The 24,475-nt window shown below is 35.9% G+C and overlaps 1 protein-coding gene across 1 annotated transcript in view; it reads right to left on the bottom strand.

The window, feature by feature from the left end:
• Positions 1 to 24,475, bottom strand: part of ENAH (ENAH actin regulator) — a 108,577-nt gene that overhangs the window by 29,347 nt on the left and 54,755 nt on the right. Inside the window, 3 exon segments of the mRNA XM_039883302.1 lie at positions 1,281 to 1,365; positions 6,009 to 6,065; positions 22,224 to 22,401. Of these exon segments, the coding sequence (XP_039739236.1) occupies positions 1,281 to 1,365; positions 6,009 to 6,065; positions 22,224 to 22,401 (320 nt within the window).

Below are 24,475 nucleotides of genomic sequence, written 5' to 3'. Positions count from 1 at the left end.
GCTAGTTTGTCATGAAGCAAACACTTCTCAACTGGAAAAATTCATCTATACAACAGCTGTCAACTCTCCAAAACAAAATAGAGGCAACCTACTCAGTCTAAAACATCGCTGAAAAGTGCTCCTTTGTTTAAAATGGGACGGACGCCTGGCGATTGGCTAAAGAAGCTGTATTACATATATACAATGGAATATCACTCAGCCATAAGAAGAGATGCAATATTGCCATTTGCGACAGCGTGGATGGACTTTGAGATAATCACGCTAAGCAAAATAAGCCAGACAGAAAAAATTGAAAATCACACGATATCACTTATATGTAGGATATAAACCTAAAAGCAACAAACGAACAGGACAAACAGAGACTCATGGACATGGACAACAGACTAGTGGTTACCAGGGGGGAGCGGGGAGCAGAGAGGGGGCGCTAGATGGGAGTAAAAGGGGTCAAATATGTAGTGACAGAAAGAAATCTAACTATGGGCAGTGAACACACAATGCAATATATATACATATGCCTTACTGTTAAATTGTACGCCTGAAACTTACTCAATTTTGTTAACCAACGCCACTATAAAAAAATTTTTAAATAATAAATAAAATGTTAAACATGGCTTTATAATAACTAAATAAATAATAAAATGGGACACCTGGTATGACTAGCTCTATTTTAGTTACCAAATGTACCAAGCAGCTTCTAAGTCAGAGACTCCTTACTAATTCAGAACAACTACCCCTCCACGAGGCTGTATCAAAATTTCAAATGTGTTCCTAAACTGCGCTGAAATAATGAAGATGTTATTGATCTCCTTCGGTCAGCAGTTTGGTCATAAACAGAATGATTTTGTATTCCATTACTAAACCCAATGGTAATATCTCAAAATCAATGCCTTATACAAACTGCCAACACTGTTTAAATTTTCTATAAGTCAGTCATGTGAAAGCTATAATGATCATAAATTAATTTATAACTACTATAAAAATAAGACTCCTTGAAGTACAAGACATTTTGTATGCTGTTAAGTGTCTTTAAACTATTTTAAACTTACGTATTTTTAACAAAAAAAAAAGTAGATATGAAATTTTATAACATCTTTTACCCAGCATAACAAGAATTTGCTCATTTATTAATGGTGATTCCAAAAGTTAACAATATAACAACAAAAGTTCTGGCTCTCAAATGGCTGATGAGACATAATCTGCTTTCAATATCAGGGTGTTTGTTCATAGTTTGGTCTTCTGTGGAAGAATAAAAAAGTATACAAAATAACTTGTAAATTTACCTTCTTTGAATTTCCAATTCTTCTTGCGATGGGCCATTTTGAACTTGGGTAGGTAGTTGTGAATTTTGTCTAGGCAATGTTGGCCCTAAAAAGAGAAAACATTATAGATGAACATTATCTTGATATTTGGCTGGACAGAGAGAAAATCATGAGAATAACGTAAAACCATCACATATTTACAAATGTATCTTCTTTTCGTTTAGCAAAATAAAATATAAGCTTTTCATAACACACAGCAAATGAAAGACTGCAACATAATACTGTCATCATCTCCAAAGGCTTACTTGAAACAAATGGAAAACATCAACAATAAAGGAAAAATAAACATTTATATATGAAGAGCTTGAGTAAAACAAGTGTTCAATGAGCATCTGGATAGGCACCTAAGCTTGACATTTTCTAAGACAATGAGACATTCTCTTTGGGGTACTTATTCATGAAGTGGAGAGGGAGAACTTAAATGAAAAATCAGAATTCAAAAACTCACCTAAATAGAACACTGGAAATGAAAAACAGGAGAGAGAGAGCATGAGAACCTTATTACTAGACTGATGTACGCTAATGCATTTATCAAATTTGCCCAATTTAAGCTGCCATTCTTATTTAATGGCCTGGCATTTCCAGCACTGGAGAGAACAAACATTTGCTAAACTTCCATGTATAATTAACCTTCTTAACTGAATTTTTAATATAACGGAGGTAATCTTAATAACTTTTCATTTGGAGTAAAACAAAAACAAAAACAAAAAACCTGCATTCAAACCAACATGGTTTTGTCATGAGAGACTAACGGCCATCCATTCCCACATGTCATGTACAAAGGAGACCCATTTTTAGCATCTTATAAAGAATGCCACTAAATTATAGGGCATTTTAATGTCACTGGATGTAAAACTTAAATGTGTCAAAAAATGAGATTAATAAACACTAGATCTAATATACAACGCCTAGGGTTACAATGTAACAGTCTTGAAATCTAATCCAATAAACAAGATAATATATAAATAGCCATCTTCCACTCTTGGAGAGAAATTAATGAGTAATGATATGCTGTACATATTTGTGAATTCTAGCGTGCCAGCAAATGCCCCTAGCAGATATTTTAATAAGTGTTTTGTAGACCACTAGTATAAAAAAAAAGTTAGTAAATAAACGCTTCTAAAGCAAATTCTTGTAATCTATGAATTAACAGCACAAAGTATTTTATACTAGTGGAATACACTTCACAACTAGAAGGATAAGGTCCGTTAGAATATAATACAGTCTTGGTATATCGCAAGTGTAAAAAAACAATTTGATCTGAACTTACCTACTAATTTTTTTCCTGATCTCCTTACACATATTTCTTACATTAATCATCTAATAATCTAATTTGTACTCTAAAGACAAATTAGATGACCCCTGCAGGATATTTTTCATTAGATTTCCTGAGTCTGCTATTTTGAGAACCACATAAATATAAAAATACATTCCATATAATCATCAACAACAAAAAAAATCAAAAGCCTTTTAAGTTAAAATTAAATACACACTTAAATGTTTGCGTAAATTAAAATATATAACTGTCTCGTGAATAGACTGGAATTCTTTCCTTCTTTTGAAAATTAACATAATGAAGTAAAAATACTGTCACATTAAGCCCTACATTAATTACTTTACAAGGAAAGACATCTCGTTTCTTTTGGCAGAAGGGGTACCTACAGAGTGGGAGGGTAAATTTGAGAAAATATAAATTATTTGGGGGAAGTATTTTATATATCCAAAGTTATAGTTATCCAAAAACATTAAATAAGCATTTAGCATGGGCAACTCACAAGACCATTTTGGTTTAAATACTTAATATTAATAGATTAAATTTACGAATTAAAATCTATCAAAGTAATTTTTAATTCAAATATATAAATTCAAGAAAAAGATATCAAAATTTCAACTCAATCCTACTAATTAAACAGGTTTTAAAAAAAAAACTAACAAAAGTTGATATAACTCACCAAAAAAAAGTGTCTGAAACTGTTTTGTATTTTTTTAAGTTAAAGATTTACTCAATAAACTTGTTTTGAAAGAAAGTTTTAGAAGTTTTTAAACTGTGGGCAATACTTATTACTATAAAACTAATTTTGCTACAGTTTTATTCATGTGGCTGAAAGCAAAGATTCAAGAAAGATCTTTTAAAATGAGGGAAATTTTGATCCAAGAACAACTCTTAAAATTCTTTTCTATATAGTTCTTTGTGATAATGGGCTATTTTGTCTTTCCACAGACAGTCATTCTATAAATGGGAAGCAGGAGAGGAGAAGCCTCCCCCTTGGCATTTTCTCACATCTGTATTTCATCTGATTGTTTCTTTTTTGTTCGTTTCTTCTTCATCAACAAGTCACAATAACAAGCACAGTGAAATTCATGTGTATTTAAAAAATATAAATATACTGTAAGCATTAAATAAGAGTTCTAGGTAAGTTATGAATTGCAGGTACACGGTTGCGTTTTGTCTTCTTGTCAAACATTCTTTTGGGTTATACAGTTGGTAAATTAGACCACACAAAGCATGAAGCAGCAACTAAGATCAGGCAAAGCTGTCAGCTGCCACCGTATTTTCTGGAATATAACTATGACTTACTTCACAGAGGTCATATTCCTAAATGAGTATTTGTGTTCTCGTTGAATAAAAAAAAAAAAAAGGTCCTTTCCTAAAGCAGCGGGCAAATGACAATATATTTTACGAGCGCCATGTGGTGATTAACAATTCTTTTTTGGAAAAAATAGAAGAAACAAGTAAGCCTGCTTTGTTCCAACTATATTATCATAAAGAACAGTAGCTACTTGGGGGTTAGTTTGGTTAGTTTTCTCTGTTTTATTACCACAGCCAAAGACAATGGTTGATCTTAATTTGTCCTGGCTAGAATTCACATAGCGAAGCATGTGACCTCAGTTTCTAATAAAGAAAGTGTGTCCATGTCAATGACATGGTGTCCTACAAGTGATGGAAATCGGAACAGAGTATCTCTGAACCGGGGACGAATAGCAATTCAGTCTTGGGTTCAATGCTGAGTTTTGGCCGAAGCCTATTTCACTTACTGTAACATTTTTATTTTCACAACTATAGTTTCACACTTAGGCACAGACTACTTAATCACACAGGACCAAAACACAAATAGGTGCTATTATACACAATACAATCAAGTTGAAACTTAACAACGTGGTAATTATATTGTTTATACAATTCAAGGTAATAATGGGGGAAATGTACTTTTTAACACATTATTTTACGACTTAAAAAATTCACTTTTATTAAGGCCAAATCAACCTTTTCTCTGCAATTGGGTAAACTGTATCTATTATTCTGCATGCGAAACTCCACGTATTAAGTAGCAAGTATAGAACATCAAGCAGGTTTTCGAAATGAACTAAAAAGTCCTAGTAACACAAACACAAATAATCGGTCATGGCTAGTTCAAAAGAGGACCTGGAAGAATCCCCAGGAGGAGGCAGAAAAATCGGAATTAAAAGTTACTAATAAAACATCTGCAATGATTAATTATGGAATCTGGGGAGGAGGGATTTATAAAGAGCCAAACAAGAGGCTCACTACTGTAACTGTGAAACCTGGAGCAACTGTAAAATATAACAAGAAATACACTAGAATTTTCATTTTTGGAAATTTATAATGCATGCTTCTTGGCCTAAACCAGCAAGTACATAAATTTAAAAATAATTTTCTTTATCGGTAAAGAAACAGTACCATTAATACTGAAGAGTCACATGGAAAGTACATACATGCAGCTGAACTGTTTATGTAAAATTTTAGCAGTAATCATGTTATATGTTTATCTCTCATTTAAAAATCTAGCAAGTCGAGGTATATAGGAATCCAAAAAGTTATATGTGTTAAAAAAAAAAAAAGATTCTATGATTTAAAAGTCACTTTCTAAACTCGGATTTTCAAAAGAGGAAGTTTTAGAATCAAATGAGCATAAAAAAGAATTCAGACAAGGGTGTACGTGTGTGTGTGTGTGTGTGTGTGTACACAGAAATATTGATTTATCCTTGCGTAAGGATAAGGATATACATACATCTGATTAACTGGAATTTGGGGGGCTAAGTGCCATAACTGGTTTGTCCATTCAAACTTACGTGTGTGAGTGTGTGTGTGTGTGTGTGTGTGTGTGTGTGTGTGTGTGAGAGAGAGACAGTGAAAGAAAACACTCTATAGGCCTAAATTCACTTATAAGCCACAGATATCTAAACTACTGAATAATGAGGCTTTTGGTCAGAAGTAAACCTATTAAAGCAAGTAATAGTTAACATTTGCCTGGCAAAGTGTACACCTAAAAATTAATTCAAGTTAAGCAAAACTCCCTTCCAATAAGTCATATAAACATTCCCCAAACCATAGTAAGATGAATATAACTTTTTCCCTTAAATTCCAAATTAAAAGATTGCTTTCAAACAAAATAGTTAAAAACAAAAACCTCTCCCATTCATGTTAGAAGTGAACAAGAACGAGTCTTAAGATCCTAAGTCTAACTAACTCCTCCCTAAGCAGCCAATCCAAACGCTGACCAAATCACCTACATGAACCACAACAAATATCACGACATAAAACAAGAGCTTGCTGTATATCCCCAAAACCACAAACCAGACTATGGCCTAAGGAAACAAAAGTTATGAAAATGTGCAAGGAGTATGTAGTACAGCTTGAAAAAGTAATGTAAACATAATGTTGCTTACCACAGAAAATACATCGCAAATTAGTGCTGTCCTGGGGAGCAGCAACCTTGCTCTGAGCTGCAACAGACACCTTGGTGTTAGAAGCTTCGAGGATACCGGGGCCATCTGAAGAATTTCACATTAACTAAAAGGTGCTTTGAAAGGTTCAAAATGTATTTAGACATATTTCCTATCTAGACCCCCCTTCTGGAAGCTCTGTAATTTAATAAAAACGTATCCTCCTTAATATTAGCTTAAACATTGTTTTATGTATAATCTTATTTGTGGAAAAACCCTATAATAAGCCACAGATCAAATGAGGCACGTATAGCTTAATTATTTCCTGAGTTAGACAATTAGAGAGTGCAATTGATTTATGTTTTCCAATTATATTTTAAAAAGTAAATGAAGCTGAGGTACAGGAAGTCAAGATCTATGGCCATTAAATTTCATATCTACCCTCTTTTAGTATTGCTCATTTAGAATAATTTGCAGCTGAAACAAAAATTTAGGAAAAATGTTTAAGACTAACAACATGAGATAAACTCATTTCTATTAGTTGAAAAAAAAAAAACAAAACCATTTTAAACAGCCTACAGCAATTAGAGTGTTTTATAGTCATTGATGTAAAATAAGAATATCTTTATTTGCTTTGGACTTTGAAAAACAACAAAGTATTTGTTGTTTTACCAAGCCATATAGTAATGTTCCTTTTTTTCCTAAATATGTGTATATGTACACATATTTGACAATTTATCCTATTAAAATGTATGGCCATATAAAATAGTCCTTTAATATTTAGGCTATTGCCATTAACATTTACCTTAAGCTTTAATGTAAATTCTCTTTAAGAGACCAAACTCAACGAGAAGGTGATCATTTATGAAAAGAGAAAGGTGACACTCAAAATTAGGGTGGAAAAAAACAAATAAGATTTTTTTAGTATTATATTAGTGACATTCAAAACTTAACATCAGTAATTTTCCATAAAATCCTAAAGTTCTTTTCAGCATGGGAAAAATTTTCTTTTTCCATTGGTAGTAACCAGAAACAGTGAACAGGTTAAAAATATATTGACTTAAGAAAGACTACATAAAGGCAAGCAAGATGGTATTTTAGATTTCCCTTAGAACCGTATTCTTTAAAGAATATAATTTATGCTAACTAAACAGTTTGCACAGAATCAGAACCAAACCAATTCATAAAGAATGTACATCTGAAAATGGTAATAAATCTTAAATAATCAAGGATTTTTTAATCATGTTTAGAAATTAGATTTAATATAATTCAATGAAGTATAAATTTTGTTTTAAATATATACAGCAGATATTTTCAAATACAAACAAAGTAAGATTGATAAATGTCACCTCCGCCAAGAATTTCCAACCACCCAATCTATTATTAAAGTCGCATGCACAATATTTACAGTAATGACATAAAAAAGACCACAGGCATACATATGACATGTCTACCAATCTAATTAGATCATTCTAAAGAAGATAAACAATTTAGAAAATTTTCAATAATATTTTAAGTTTAAACTTTAAAAAACTCTTACCAATATTTGTAAATGACTACTTCTATAAAGTCTTTATTAAATAAACATGCCTAGTCTTCAGGTTTTACCCTTCAGTTCCTTTAATTCATATTTGGGGAGGGGGGTGGAGGCAAATATAAAAACTTACAAGAAAAACTTGAGAAATTATCTCGTCTCTGACAGCAAAGAAACTGCCACAGTCCATTACCAATCATTTTGGCAAAAAGTCATGTGACAATTGTCAGAATGCAGGTAAACCATTATTACTGCGTAAGACAAAACACTTTCAAGCCAGAACTCCCAAGCTTGTCACAGTTTAAACTATTTTAGCACCATTCTTGCATGTGATCATTAAGCATCTTCCTTCTACTTACTTCTACTTCTTACCATCACATAAAATACTGATCTAAATTCTGATACGGCTGCTTGAATTCTGCTGCAGCCTGCATTTCCCAAGGATACTAAATTATTCATTCCATCATACGCAGAAGGCTCATAGCACTTCCTGCTTAGTACTGATGCTGTTAGTTCTTTTTTTCACTCAGTTGGGGGAGGAGGGCAGAATATGAGAAAGAACATTCCCTGTCCAGATTGAGTAAATCCACCGATATGATGATTACAGCAGTTTTAGGAGTAGCATCAATATTCCATATATCTTACATTTTGCCTGTAAAAGGACAATTCTCTTTAAGTTAGTCATATTCAAATAGGCTTAGAGCTAAGAGAAATTAGGATGGACCCTAAAGAAAAACATGAATTGAGGAAGTTTGTGTATCAAAAAGCAAAATTTAACATTAAGATTTACGGAGAAGAAAAATGGCCATCTCTATCAGCTACTCTGACCTTAAAACAGTCTCATCCTGGTGGCTCATTTATTTCTAACGTAGTCTGTGAAACTGCTATTCCTCAGGCTCTCCCTGCTGCCTTTTCACATTCTGTGCCACGAGGTATTGTGGATGAGCAGGGAAATGTAGAAACCTTGGGTTTGGCTTATTAGTAGCAGGAAACGGCAGGCAGGCTGTTTAGATTTGGTCGGCGTTACCCTATTTTACTGGGATGTAATTATCACAGCAGACCCTGGCGCTCATGTTTTTACATGAGAGGTTTCCACTAGAAGCCGTCAGTCCCTAGCGATTTACAATGGGGATGGTACCCATCTCAGCGTTTTTTTCTGAGGACTAAATGAGATAATGTTTGCTCGAAGCTGACTTTAATTTGATCGCACCTCGGAAAGCTAGTCTGCTGAGTGAGCACACTCAGCATGCAAATTAGCAGCATCCCCACTTTGTCCCCATCAATAAGGCCCCCAGGTATTACCCTCCTGATTGCAAAGTTCCACGATGTACTTTTTTGAGAGGGAATGAAAGCAAATGTGTTCGTTTGCTCTAAGGTATCTAGAGTATACTGCAGAAGGACACTGCAGTGGTATGGTTGTCTGCGTTCAAAAAAAAAACAGGTACTTAGAAACGTAAACTGGGGTGGCCGCTATGGAAAACCATATGGAGGTTCCTCAAAAAATCAGCAATGGAACTACCAAATGATCCAGCTATGTCCCATTTCTGGGTCTGTGTCCAAAGAAATGACAACAGGATATCGAAGAAATATCTGCGCTCTCCTGGGCACTGCAGCATTGTTCATAATAGTCGAGATACAGAAACAACACGAGCGTCTGTCAGCGGATGCATGGAAAAAGAAATGCAGAATATAACGCACGTAGACAACTACTGCACGACTCTGCTTTAGACAAGGTACCAAGTTTAAAAATGTTGACTTTTTTTCAAAATAAAGAATTGAGAACGATTTGCTTTTAATCTATTTTTTTAATGTTAAGATTTTGTCATTATTTTCTCTGTACACCATTTCCATACGACTTTAAAGCAAACCAAAAAACTGTTAAAATGTAGACGTCAATTGTTAAAACTTAGCATGCCTAGATATGCGAATGCATGCTTTTTATTATGATTTACTTTTCACACTACCACGCGTGATGCGTGCTACAGGACGGGGGAATCTTGAAAACATCATGTTAAGTAAAAGTCGTCAGAAAAGACCACATGGTGTGTGATCCCAATGACGTGACCTGTCTGTCCAGCCTGGGCAGCTCCGTAGAGACAGAAAGGAGATCAGCGGCTGCCAAGAGCTGGGAGCTACGGAGGTGGGTGAGGTGAGGGTGCCGATGATGGCTTAGGGCACGGGGGTCTTGATATGACGAAAGTGGTCGGAAGTGACTGCGGTGATAACTGCACAACCCTTAGTATATTGATGCTATTAATTCTTTTTTCACCCAGGAGATCGTGAATATACTAAAACCCACTGAAAATACTAAGAAGATACTAAAACCCACTGAACTGTACACTTTAAGTGGGTAAATGCATGGTAAGTGAAGTCAAGCTCCATAAAAAAAAAAGCTGTTGAGGCAAAAAAAAGTACTGGGTTGTGCTGCTCATTTCAGAGCTGTTTACAACACAACGCTGAAAAGTATCTCAGAGCCTACTGCTTTTCCATTACGGAAAATATTAAAGGCGATTATCTCTGGGTGGTGGGATTTTAGGTATTTTTACTTTCTTCTTTATGTTTTTCTGTACTGCTTAAATTTTTATACTAAGTATATGACTTTTTAATCAGAAAAAAAAAAAACCTTATTCTCCCTTGAAAAACAAAAGATGCTGTGCCGGGAATTTGAGTTCTTGTCAGATGGGGCTCTAGCTGGCTCTAGCGTCCAATGAACAGTGAAGGCTGTGAACAGTGAAGGACGTGACCCCTCTGATAATACCAACGTGACCCAAGTGTCTGGAAGGGCTGCCGGGCCCGGCCGCGGTGACCTTGCAAACGCTGGCGCTGGTCTGAGAAGGCACACAGCAGCTCCTCTGCCATCGAAACCAAAGGCACATCTGTTCAGGACGGTGCATGGAAACCAGCGCTGTCCCAGTTACCCCAGCTCAGCTGTCGGCTTCCCCGGGAGCCCACTGCCCTCGCCTGTCTCCCTTCTCTGCACAGGAATTCGTGATCCTCCACCGGTGAGACCAAGAAGCAACTTCTATCTAAAACGAACACCTACATGACCAAAGGTGTCCAAATTTATCTTTTCAGATTCGAAAATGTATAATAATTTAAAAATATTTTTGTTGAATAGATTAAAAGCTAAGTAAACTGGGCCTGTTTACCTCACATGGAGTTTATTAAATATAAGTTATTGGTTTGAGCTATCGGTAAGGACAAAAAAATAAACTTGTTCTACCAAAAAAGGTCATTAATTTCAGTCTCTGAAATGTCATTATATCCCTAACAATATATGTATCTTTATTTTACTACTCTTCAAAAAATATACTGTCTCAGAATTAAGTAGGCCATAAATTTGGAATGCCAATTCAAACACGATGGGATGTTGTTTAGATGAAATGTCAGTGTATTCAGACAAAGAAAATGGAAAACTTATAAAAATTAAGGAAACTTTAAATTAGCATTGTCATGTTCCCACTCTTAAGACTCAATAAACATTACTCAATAAAGCACTTTTACTTTCAGGAAAACTGCACGAAAGGCTTACTGCCATATTTTAAATGATATTTTTAGTAGTTTAGCTCAATCTGTAGGCTTATATTATTCTACTTTCTTCATTAGACATTTTCCATGTTAAATCTCAGTTTTTTCACTACTCACCCTCTAAGAATAAAAGATACAAAAGCAGCAGCAATTCACTGCTATTTAAAAACTAAACGGTACAGATCATCCAAACATAAAAACTAAAGGGGAAAAGAAAAAAGAAAACCTCAGCATCCTCAAGAACCCGTTATAAAATCCCAAAACCAACTGGTAGAGCCTAAGATCTTCCCAATTTATTGGGAAACAATAAGTAAAACACTATGGCTTCTTAAGAACAAAATTTTAGAGACTCAAACATCTGTTCATGTAAATAATACTATAAATTACTATTATTGTATTAAACAGACTTGAGAGCTGTTTATATATCACATCTCGGTCCAGTTTGTAAGAGTGTATGCTACATTAAATTTATATACTTAAATATTTGATTTTTATGTGCAAATAAAATGTTACTAAGCGTTACTGTGTTAGCATGGTCGCTAAACTTTGGTTCTGCCAATTTTATTATACGGTCCAGAAATTAACAGTGTGAAGTGAGAACAGTTAAGTCCCACAGTGGGGAAAGAAGGAAGAAACGGTGCGAGGACCTGGGCGAGCTCGAGAAGGAGCCGACGGCCACGTGGAGGAGTCGGCACTTTATTCTAAGCAAGGGAGTGCCAGGGCCAGATTATCTGGTACAGACAACAGAAGGTACGCAAAATTCCACCCGGCCTCCTACAATATGAGGTCGATCCCAGGTGTCATCTGCAGAAGAGACCAGAGACTCATTTCTGGGGAATTAATGTCACTCATCTAGTCAACTTCTTCAAACTGGGAATGTATGATTCTAAGGCTTAGGAAAATTTTAAATCCATGGGACCGGAGACTCTAAATCTGAATAAGAAAAGTAATTTTGTGTTTGATATAGTATGACCACAGTAAAGATCAGGAAAGTATTTGTAAAGGAAATGCCTCAATAAAAAAATGTATTTTTTTCCTGAATGAACAGCACTATCATAGCCAAATGCCCCTGAAAAATTCCAGAAAACAGAGGTCGTTTGTTTTCCAGCATGAATTATCTCAGAAATTTCAAAAGTCCATAGAAACAGCAAGTCTACCCTGTAAGAATTATTTCTGGTATCTTCATATGAGTAGCATGCTTTCTTGCTTATTTTACTTCCAAATTTCCGCTCTGTGCCACTTATGGTACTTACACTGCCGTGCGTATATTTTTGACCATGTTTTAATTTTCTCTATACAATTAACTGACCCTTGAGGTCAACAATTTTGAATTATTCATTTTTGTTTCTCTCATAGCATGTAATATATTATCTTATTAGGAGTACAAATAGTTCAGTTCACTGTGGCTTTTCTCCTTTTAGATTATGAGACCATCTTCTTCTTAGGAATTTTTTATGAATTTATTAAACAATGTCACAATATTCTTTATATACAAAATACTGACTTCAAAGATACCACTGTTTAATACCATCTTCGAAAGTTTGATTAGAAATGTCCTATCTTGCCTAGATTATACAAGAACGCACCAACGTGCACACGCTCTTTGCTGAATTCTAACAGACACACCTCAGTGGTTCACCATCCCACCTACAGACTGACGAAAGCATGTCTGAAACCAAGTTGTAAAAACCGTGGAGCAGGTTTGTTGGCCGCCGTTGCTGGGACTGGTCTCACCGGAGTGGAAGTGGTTCCTGAAATTTGTTTCTTATCATCGATAGACAACAAGATAGACTCTATCATATTAAAGCCTCTCTTTACCCTCTGAATTCTTGTTTAAAGATGAAAAAGTCTTATGGAAAGGCATCAGAATTTAGACAAACATCCAGCAAATGCTTCTCTAATTTATGGGCGACAAATATGATTAAAATTCGGGAATACAAGGGGAAGTAATTATATACAAATTACTATTCTCATGCAGGAAAACATGGAAGTAACTATGAATGACATCCTCAGCAGTACCATTAACTAAATTTCAAGCTTACTCTAAAATGAGCCTAAAGAGTAAGTCTGAATCTGACAACACATTATAAGATGCCCCACCGGCAGAGAAGGGAGAAATAAGAATGAGAGGCAGACAGAATACACTGTTTGACAACAAACTTCAGGATAAAATAACTTTCTATAAGATTATGAAACAGATTTATCAGAAAAATTGTATCTGTCTCTTTTACTCATTTGATCATTTCCACTTTGGAGCAGGACACGGTAGCCTAACTCCCACAACGTCAGATGGAAGCTGTGCTCCTGAGAAGCGCAAGGTTGGACTGGAGTTAGAGACAAGCTAACGCATCTTTCCCAAACGCTGGTGGATCAGGAAGTTAAGTCATAAAAGTAAATATGTTTAAATTTGTTTACGATAAATGATAATTCACATGTTATGTGAATATACAATTCACGTAACTGTAGAAATCACAAAAAGAAAAGTCATAAATATACCAAGTAACTAGAAACCAGAAGAACCTGACATTTTCAGAGCCAGAGCCAGAAACAGCCACGATGATTACTAACTGCTGGACAGATGATGGACGCACATCTACTCACCGGGCAGTTTTCATACATTCCGCATGAAATAAGCCATTGGACCTGCGTTTCCCTTTTCATGGACAGATGATGATGATAGGAATTAGTAATAATAATCACCACCTACTTCTATGACTGGCAGAGTCCCCATTTTAAATGCCTGGCCCTCCGTGAAGTCATCTTTATGGGGAAGATGAACAACCTGTTACTGTGAAGACCGTGAATTTATCAATGGGGAAGACCGTGGAAGAGGGACGCGTGAGGGCAGCAGCACTGACAGCACTCACGACAAGCCTGTCCCACCCGCCCGACCCCGAACCTGTCTGACCTAAATGTTACTTCCCCAGGAAGATCAGCTGAGGTAGGAAAGCTAAATGTGAAAAACACTGTCCAAGGCTACCTTTGGGTTCTTCGTGATACAGTTTTATATGATTTTATGGAAACATCAATAAAGTACCCCAAATGCAGTATGTCTAGAATCAAATTCGTTATGTGCTGTCCGGTATCCCCGTTCCCTCCCTCCCCACCTCTGGTTAGTACTGCCATCTCCACCACCAGCCCGAAAGGACACATCTCATTCTCCCCTTGCTGGCCTGTCCATTACATTTCACTGACGTAGTAGAAAGAAGATAATTGTTGAAACTAGATCTGGGTACAAATGCCAGTTATGCCTCTGTCTGACAGTTGTGGGCTTCTGGGCTGGTCCAGTGGCCTTCTTCTGTAAGTCCCAATCTCATCTCTTAAACAAAGACATCTACCATCAATACTGCAAGGTTATTGTAAAGATGATCAGGAACATAGCTGACCCAATTAGGATCTGGCACCCAACAGACACCCAACAGACAGGTCATCATTCCTGCCTCAGAACCGCTTTAGCGACTAAATGAGGCCATGAGCAGACGGCCTAGAACGAGGCCCTGGCAGGAATAGTGGCACTAAACAAGCCTGCCACGTCCTCCTCACTCAGTCCCTCTCCCCTTTATACTGTACCACTTCAGGCCTCATCATTCGCACTGACGTTATCACACAGTGTCCCTAAACTGACCTCCAAGCTTGCACCTGCTCACCGATCCTTTACTTTTGCTCTAAAGCACAAACCCGACGCTATCCACACTTACTCAGCACCGTCAGTGCCTGTTCCACGGACAACAGGCACCGCTACACGCAGGCCCCCTGCCCAGTCTGGTCTCTTTGCATTTCCTTCCCCCCTCCCGCTCCACAGTCTCCTGCCCAAGCCACTGCACAGCCCAGCTGCTGTTCCCCAAGTGCCCAGGCGCTCATGGTCCCCACATCTATCCAGGGCGCCCCTCTCACTGCCAAGGCTGACTCAGTCCTCAAAACACAGATCGAGCGTCATCGCCCCTTCAGAAGCTCCCTTGACCCGGAGCTTCCGTTGGTATTCCCCAGGCCTTCCTGCACGCTCCACTGGCAACGTTTCACACACTGTACTCCCAGGCTGCCGACCTTGTTTCTAGCATCTCCAGTCCAACTCTAAAATTCTGGAAGACTTTATCATGTTAGTATTACTTCCGGCACCTAGTGCAGTACCTGTGCTCAAAACATGTTTGGTGGTTTTGTGACATAACCTTAATACTGGCAGTCTGGAAAATAAAAGTGTCATGTCACTACACACAAATACTTCTAGAAACTTGCTGAGATTTCTTCAAATCCAATTAATTTAAAAACATCTCAAAAAGATTAAAATTTGACAAGGTAAAATTCATACAAATGCTCATATTAGAAGGTATACCAGGCCAAATTACGTGTGTGTGTGTGTGTGTGTGTGTATACACACACATATATATGTATATATGTATATATACACATATATACATATATACACACACACACATGTATATACACATATATACATATACATATACGTGTGTGTGTGTGTGTGTGTGTATATGTATATTTATATATATATATATATATATATATATATATATATATATATATATATATATATATATAAATCTAGCAAAAGCAGTGTTAGTGCCAAAATAGTTTAAGGTTTTCCTCTCACTTAACTGATCAAGTTTGGAGATCAGTTAATCTTGGTTGAGTGAATAAAAGCAGCAGAATCACCTTCTTGGCTATGTATACGATTTTCCTAGTAAAAAATGAATTTAAAACTTTTTTCCTATTTTCAAATGACTTAAACCTTTTTCTAAATGAAATAGATTGTACAAATTAACCTCCACCAATCATCACAAGGACTGACTTAAATTTCATACAAGCCATAACCATTATCTGCAAAACTTCTATAAAGGTACTTGATAAATAATACAGAATTCCACAATATCGGTCTGGATAATGAGTTTTGAATGTACTGTTTAAAGTCCATTTCCATTAAACAATAGAAACATATAAACTGTAGCATTTGTTATAAAAAGGAGAACGCTATTTCAATTCTTTTTCAAAAATGTTACCTGTGATTTTGTTTTTCAAATTCCAAACATAATCTCCGTAATGAGCACCTCCTGTACTTTCCAGTACACTGGATAACTGCACGCCAAGCGAAAAAGAAAGGAAAACGCTTCTGCCACTCACCCTTTTCACAAGAAATGGGAAAACTAAACACATACAGAGCACCCTGTGAAGTTCAGCACAACAAGCCCCAAAGGAAGCCATTCTTCAAAAAATATTTTTACTCTGGCTTTTTTGTATGACAGAATAGGTAACAAAATGAGAACAGCTGTGATTTTTAAAATTAAATTTATTGGGGTGGCATTGGTTAAGAAAACTATATCGGTTTCAAGTGTGCAATTCAATAATATATCATCTGTATATTGAATTGTGCATTCACCACAGTCACATCTCCTTCACCATGTACTTGACCCCTTTACCCTCATCTACCTCTCCCCCTCCCCACTTTCCCTCTGGTAACAACTAAACTGTCTGTCTATGAGTTTCTGATTGTCTTGTTCGCTTGTTGCTTTCAGTTTTCTATTCCACATATGACTGAAATCATATGATTCTCAACTTTTTCTGACTTATTTCACTTAGCATGATAATCTCAAGATCCATCCGTGTTGTCACAAATGGCAATATTTCATCTTTTCTTATGGATGGGTAATATTTCATTGTATACATGTACCACATCTTTATCCAATCACCTATCGAAGAACACCAGTTGTTTCCATGTCTTGGCCACTGTGAATAATGCTGAAATGAATATCAGGGTGTACATTTTCTTTACAGCTATATGTTTTCGAATTTTGAAGTTAGATACCCAGAAGAGGGACTGCTGGGTCATATGGCAATTCTATTCTCAATTTTTTGAGGAACCTCCACACTGTTTTCCACAGTGACTGTACTAATTTACATTCCCAGCAGCAGTGTGTGAGGGTTCCCTTTCCCCTAAAACTCCTCCAACACGTGTTATTACTTGTCTTGTTGACAGCGGCCATTCCAACAGGTGTGAGGTGATATCTCGCTGTGGTTTTGATTTGCATTTCCCTAATAGCTAGTGAAGCTGAGCATCTTTTCATATGTCTGTTGGCCATTTGCATGTCTTCTTGGAAGAAGTGTCTGTTCAGGTCCTCTGCCCATTTTTTAACTGGATTGTGTTTTGTTGTTGTTGAGTTGCATGAATTCTTTATATATTCTGAATATTAGCCCCTCATCAGAGGGGTTGCTTGCAAATATCTTCTCCCATTCGATTGGCTGTCTCTTTGTTTTCTGGACAGTTTCTTTTGCTGTTGCAGAAGCTTTTCAGTTTGATAGAGTCCCATTCATTTATTTTTGCTTTTACTTCCCTTGCCTCTGAGGTCAAATTCATAAAATCCTCTCTAAGAACAAGGTCCATGAGTTTAGTACCTATATTTTCTTCTATGCAATTTATTGTTTCAGGTCTTATATTTAGGTCTTCGATCCATTTTGAGTTAATATTAAAAAGAGCAGACCAGTTTCATTCTTTTGCAGGTGGCTTTCCCATTTGCCCAGCACCATTTATTGAAGAGGCTTTCTTTTCTCCACTGTATGTTTTTGGCTCCTTTGTCGAAAATTACATGCCCATATATATGTAGACTTATTTTGGGGCGCCCGATTCTGTTCCACGGATCTCTGTGTCTGTTTCTCTGCCCAATACCATGCTGTTTTGACTACTGTCACTTTGTAGTATAATTTGAAGTCAGGAAGTGTGTATGATGCCTCTGGCTTCGTTCTTTTTTCTCAAGATGGCTTTGGCTATTTGGGGTATTTTGTGATTCCATACAAATCTGATAATTTTTTTGTTCTGTTTCTTTAAAAAATGCCACTGGGATTTTGATAGGATTTCCATTAAATCTCTATATTGCTTTGGGTAATATGCCCACTTTAACTATGTGAATTCCTCCAACCCATGAACATGAAATATCTTTCTATTTCTTTATGTCTTCTTCAATATCTTTTAATAATGCCTTGTAGTTTGCAGTGTATACGTCCTTCACATGCCTTGTTAAGTTTCCCCTCGGTATTTTATTCTTTTTGTTGCAATGGCAAAAGGGATTATTTTTCATTTTTCTGAAATTTCATTGTTAGTATATAGGAATGCAATAAATTTCTACACATTGATTTTGCATCCTGCAACTTTACTGTATTTGTTTATTGTTTCTAATAGGTTTTTTTTGGAGTCTTTAGGGATTTCTACATAAAGATTCATGCGGTCTGCAAAAAGTGACAAGTTGACTTCCTCATTCCCAGTGTGGAAGCTATTTCTTTCTTTCTCTTGCCCGACTGCTCTAGCTAGAACTTCCAATACTGTACTGACTAAGAGTGGCAGGAGTGGGCATCTTTCTTTTTCCTGATCTTAGAAGAAAAGCTTTCAGTTTTCCATCAATAAATACAATATCAGCAGAGGGTTTCTCACATATGGCCTTTATTATGTTGAGGTACTCCTATACCCATTTTATTAAGTAGTTTAGTCATAAATGGGTGCTAAATCTTATCAAATGCTTATTCTGCATTTATTAGTATGATCATATGATTTTCATCCTTTATTTTGTTTATGTGATATACCATATTGATCAATTTGTATATGTTGAACTATTCTTGTGCCTCTGAAATAAACCTCTACTTGATCATGATATATAATTTTTTTAATGTATTGCTCTGTTGCATTGATTTTTTTCTATTGTCTTTTTGTCCTCTATTTCGTGTAATTCTGCTCTAATTTTTATTATTTTCTTCCTTCTACTGACTTTGGGCTTCATTTGTTCTTCTTCTAGTTCTTTAAGATGTAATGTTAGGTTGTTTGTTTGGGATTTTTCTCGTTTCTTGAGCTAGGCCTGTAATGATTTGCTAGTATCTTGTTTAGGATTTTTGCATCTGCATTCATCAAATATATTAGTCTGTAGTTTTCTTTTTTGTGTGTTATTCTTGTCAGGCTTTGGTATCAGGGTAATGCAAGTCTCATAAAACGTGTTAGGAAGTAGTGACTCTTCTTCAATTTGGGGGGAGAGTTTGAGAAGGACTGGTATTAAATGTTCTTTGAATGTTGGGTAGAATTCACTAGTGAAGCCAACTGGTCCTGGACTTTTACTTTTTGGGAGGGTTTTTATGATTATTTCAATTTCCTTACTGTTGATCAGTCTTTTTAGATTTTCCAGTTCTTCATGATTCAGTCTAGGAAGGTTGTATCTTTCTTAGAACTTATCCATTTCTCATACGTTACTGAATTTGATGGCATACGGTCTTTTATAGTATTCCTGTATGACCCTTCGTATTTTTGTGGTGTCCATCATAACTTCTCTTTCGTTTCTGATTTTGTTAATTTGTGTCTTTTCTCTCTTTCTTAGTGTAGCTAGGGGTTTTGTCAATTTTATTGATCTTTTCAAAGAACCACTTCTTTGTTGCATTAATTTTTTCTATTGTCTTTTTGTTCTCCATTTCATTTAATTCTGCTCTAATTTTTATTATTTTCTTCCTTCTACTGACTTTAGGCTTCATTTATTCTTCTAGTTCTTTAAGATATAATGTTAGGTTATTAATTTGGAATTTTTCTTGTTTCTTGAGATAGGCCTGTAATGATATGAACTTCCCTCTTATTACCGCTTTTACTGTATTCCAAAAGTTTGTTATGTTTGATTTTCATTCTCGTTTGTTTCTATGCATCCCTTGATCTCTCCTTTTATTTCTTCGACCCAGACTGTTTAATTTCCACATATTTGTGGGTTTTTCCGCTTTCTTTTTGCTTCTGATTAGAGATTTCTCGAGCATATTTTTTGCTTAGAGAGGAGACTTGTAAGTTAAACTTTTTCAACTTGGTTTTGGCAGAAGGACAATGGATGGTTTCAGCAAGGACCTGGCTGTGAACCCAAAACAAAACAGCTGCAGAGGGGGAAGGTGTGTTTGAGATGAGAGGCAGACATTATTGGGTATGTTTGTTTAGGTGGGAGGGAGGGGACTCGCAAAATGATACTGGGGTGGGGTACACACTTATCCTACTTTGGTGGAGACTTACAGAAAGATTATATACGTTCCCAAAGACACTTCTGATTCTTAGCGCCTACCTCCTCCACATCTAAGCAAATTAATGCCATCAAAAATCAGAAATTAGGGTTTGCAGTAATTTATGAAATGTTATTTTCTAAATAAATCAGACTATAAAAAACATCGTCCACTTTATATGCTTTGTTTTTTTCCTGATGAAAAAGCTACAGAACCAAAAGCCTCTTTGCCTACGGCTTGGGCCATGATATAAGAAGATGGCTAGGATGGGCCGGCTTCTTCCACCTTTCTCTTTCTTTCCTCAGCCCATGGGATTACAGGTTTGGGATTGTGACAGAGAACAGAATAAAGTTTCAAAATCATGTAAGAAAAAGCTATTAAATTTTTTGCCCATTCCAAAATGCTTGTGTAGCTAGTGAGATGAGATGGGCGATTTTCCCATTGCCAAATGTGGAAATTACAACAGAGAATGTAATTGAGTCTCTCCACATTAAGACTCATTAATTTCAAAAGATCAAGATCAGAAGGAAAAAAACATTAATTATCATTTGCATTTTGAAAGCGAACTGTGTGACTACACACTGATAAAAACAATCCTTTCCATTTGGTTAAAAAAAAACCGATGACAATATGAACAATAGTTTTAACTACTTTATATTAGTAACATTTAGTTCCTAATATCAGTGGTTAATCTTTTGAAGGTTTAGAAACTAAAATGCTAGTTTGTTCCAAACATGAGGAAGCCAAAAATTATTGTCATACATATGCTGTCTAAACTTTGGTCCTTTAATTATTTTATTATGTAGCTGACCTATGTAATAAGATATTAAGAACCACAATTCTAGTTTCTTTCGCATGGTAAATCTATGGTGACAAAAAAAAAAGCAATTCTACACCTACAATAGCATGCCAATAAAATACTGATGCCTGCAAGAAAGGTACAGTGACTTAGAGAGATAATCTACAACCAAGACTATATATACATGCAGACTTTCCTATGCTATTTTCTGGACTTACTGACAACCAGGAGAAGTTCCTGTGGTTTATTCTCTCAAAATAGATAAGACACGAGAGCTGGGTACAATTATATATAGAGATATTAATTTCCTCAAAAGAGATCTAATCTAAACCATCTATAGGCATAATATCATGGTTTCTGGCAACATTCCAAAATGACTTCTTGCTCTGAAATTCATACTTGAAAGAGACTAACACATGAGCTAGATGTTTCAATCCTTTTTAGAATGAGGCAAGGAATAAATGAAATTTAATGTATCAACAATAGGTTTAAAATTCTATACCTTCAACAAAATACCAAATTTTAATTTGACTATAAGTCTTAAAATATAGAAATATAGAAATAAACTTTGTTCATAGCACATTTACATCATTAAGATCACTGCTAAATAAACCACGAAGGCAAGAATAATTACATTTGAATTTTTATATATATAACATTTATTTTAATTATAAAATCTAGCTCTCCAAAGAAATAACAATACATTGGTATAGTTATTTTTCTATTTTTTAAACAAAAACAAAAACAGAGCTCACTTCTGGCACATACACAGTCTTAAATAGTGGGGTTTTTTAAAGTGAATTGTTTCTACATAGCTAGCTGTCTAAGCACCACGCAGCGCCAGGGGAGCTGCAATTCAGAGCTTACACCACATGAGGGCACTCCGAAAATCTTGAAACAACTTTTAGAACCAAATTTTTATTTACTAGGATGAAGAACTAGTCCTACTTGAAGTTTAAGGGCTCAGTGGTGCCTTAAGAAACATGCTTCAGAAAACATGTTTCTTCATAAAAACTGAGATAATGATAAATGTGCATAATTCTATTCGCTGCACATTCTCCGGGCCTCACATCTTTGCAACAAAAGTTGAGGTTCGAGAGCAGGATCAACAGAACGAAATAACTTCAAATGAGAGCATTAAAAAATGATAACTAATCTCATACGATTATCCCTCTAGACTACATGCTTATCGCCCTCAAATAAAAGTTCACATTTCTGTAGAGAATAACAGAAATTCAGGAATTACTTCAAATACACATACGATTTAAAAGCTGGTCAGAAAAGATGTTTTAACAGATACGTGACACTTCAGTTCAAGAGAGCTCGTCAACGAGGGGCACCTTACCCGTTTCCTGTGAATTCAGCACTTCTAAGGCATGCATCATGGCACTTGCAAAGACATTGGCATCCTCTTTGCTGCCAAAGTTGAGACCATACACCTGTCTAGCATCCCGCCACTGGTGGAAGGTCTGCGTGGCTTGATTGTACTTCAGCCCTTTAGGAATGGCACAATTTATCACGACCTAAAAGACAGTAATTCTTTATAAAGTCAAGGTAATAACTGGCAAAGTCGACAAATTCTGATCGGATAGATATTCATTCATTCAAACCTTTTCCAGATAGACCTTGGCAAAAAATGGTTAAAACAATGACCTAGGGTAAAATCACTCTAGAAATAATAGTCTGATGGAAGCGAAGCTGTCTGGTGGTTACAAAGGTCTGGCCTTAAAACAGTAAATCAGCAAAATAAAAGAAAATCTATATCCCCTGTTAAATATATTTTACCATGCTTATTAAAGCATGATAAATTCACTAAGTATATAAAACGTAAGCACATACCTCAGTAAACATTCTCGTGCAGCCAACCCTGATCAGGATATAGGACATCCTTCTTACCTGCCCCCACCTCCCAGAAAGTACAAGCCAAACTTCACACATAAGTATTGTAATGCATCTGCCCTTTCCTCTTAAACATGTTTAGGAGAGTCTGTGAATTGTCTGAAGTTTGGAGATATCAAAAATAGTGATGTTATGAACATCCTACTAAACGTCTTTTTGTACACACGAGCACACATTTCTGTTGGGCATACGCCCAGGAGTGGAACTGTCACAGGCCACACAGGTTCAACTACAGTAGAAAACTCCGAGTAGCTTTCCAAACCTGGTCCGTCAACTTTCACTGTCGCAGCAGGACCCATCAGCACGCACAACTACACATACGATGCAACAGTACAATTGGTATTGTCGGTCTTCAATTTAGCAATGCTGGTGCATATCAATACTACATCATCGTGGTTCTAGTTTGCACTTCCCTGAACACTCAGATTTAGTACTTCCTCATGTTTATGGCTATCTGGATAACTTCTTTTATGAGTAACTGCTTAAGTTAAACCTCTTGCCCATTTTTCTACTGAATTGTCCATCTTTTTACTTTGTAAGAGTCTTTTATATATTCCGAATCCAATCTTACTGGTGGTTATCTATGTTGTAAATATCTTCTCCCATTTTGTGGCTTGTCTTTTCACCCTCTTAGTGGTGTCTTTTGATCAACAGACATTCTTCACCTTTATTCATTCCAAATTCAGTCCAAATTAGCAATCTTTTCCTTTATAGTTAATGCTTTTCATAACCTGATTAAGAAATGTTTCTCCAGCTCAAGGTCATAAAAATACTATCCCATATCATTTTACAGAGACTTAATAGTTTTAACTTTCATACTTTTATCCCAAATCAAAAAGAACTGACTTATGCCTTGTGGTGTAAAACCCAGTTCAAGTTTCCTTTTTGTTTCAATAGGGCTCTCCAACGGATCCAATCCTACCTATTAACTGTGCTGCCAGTTTACCATAAATCAAGAGTCTATAAATGGCTCTGTTTTGTTCTACTAGTCAATATGCCTGTCTTTGAGCCAACGTCACAGTGTCTCTTTATTATTGTAGCTTTATACTAAGTCTTGATGGCCTAAAATATGTCCTCCTACTTTGTTATTCAACAAAAGTCCTTTGTGTGTGGCTACAATTTTATATTAAGATTATCAATTTTGTGTCATGGATCCAAACTGCCAGTTACTGCTCTTAAATCATTTCCCATTTAGAAAATACAAGTTGCCAGCATTAATTTTATTTTACATAAACACACTATCTGAGGCTGAAGCAAATCTGACTGGTTTTCAATGTGAAAATAAAATATAAAAACTGTTCTTGAAGTTATTTCTAAAGCGAACTTGTCTCTAATCCTAATGTAACAGAAATGTATACATAAACTGGATTCATCAAATAAATCTTTGGCTAATAACTGTTCAAGAACAATGTTAACATCACATGTAAGAACACTACGTTTTCTACGATTTGACATTTTTAGTGATCGAGAATTACAATATTTTGTAAACGAAAATACCACTTCTAAAAACAGAACACTATAAACAGAATGATGTCATTTGTTTCCAAAGATTATCGATATACTAGAGCAATGCAAAAATAACAATAAAAGGAAACTCTTGCACGGTAAACTCTGACGGTGAGGTTCGGACTGTAATCCGCGAGTTATCTCGGGGTAAACACTGCAGCCGAAGCTCTGCTGGCGAGTATTCTCGGGGCA

This window comes from Pteropus medius, unplaced genomic scaffold, assembly GCF_902729225.1.
Source record: "Pteropus medius unplaced genomic scaffold, Ma_sr-lr_union100, whole genome shotgun sequence".
NCBI classification, from domain to species: Eukaryota; Metazoa; Chordata; class Mammalia; order Chiroptera; family Pteropodidae; genus Pteropus; species Pteropus medius.
Note: the sequence above shows the minus strand (reverse complement) of the source record. Positions and strands in the feature narration are given on the sequence as shown.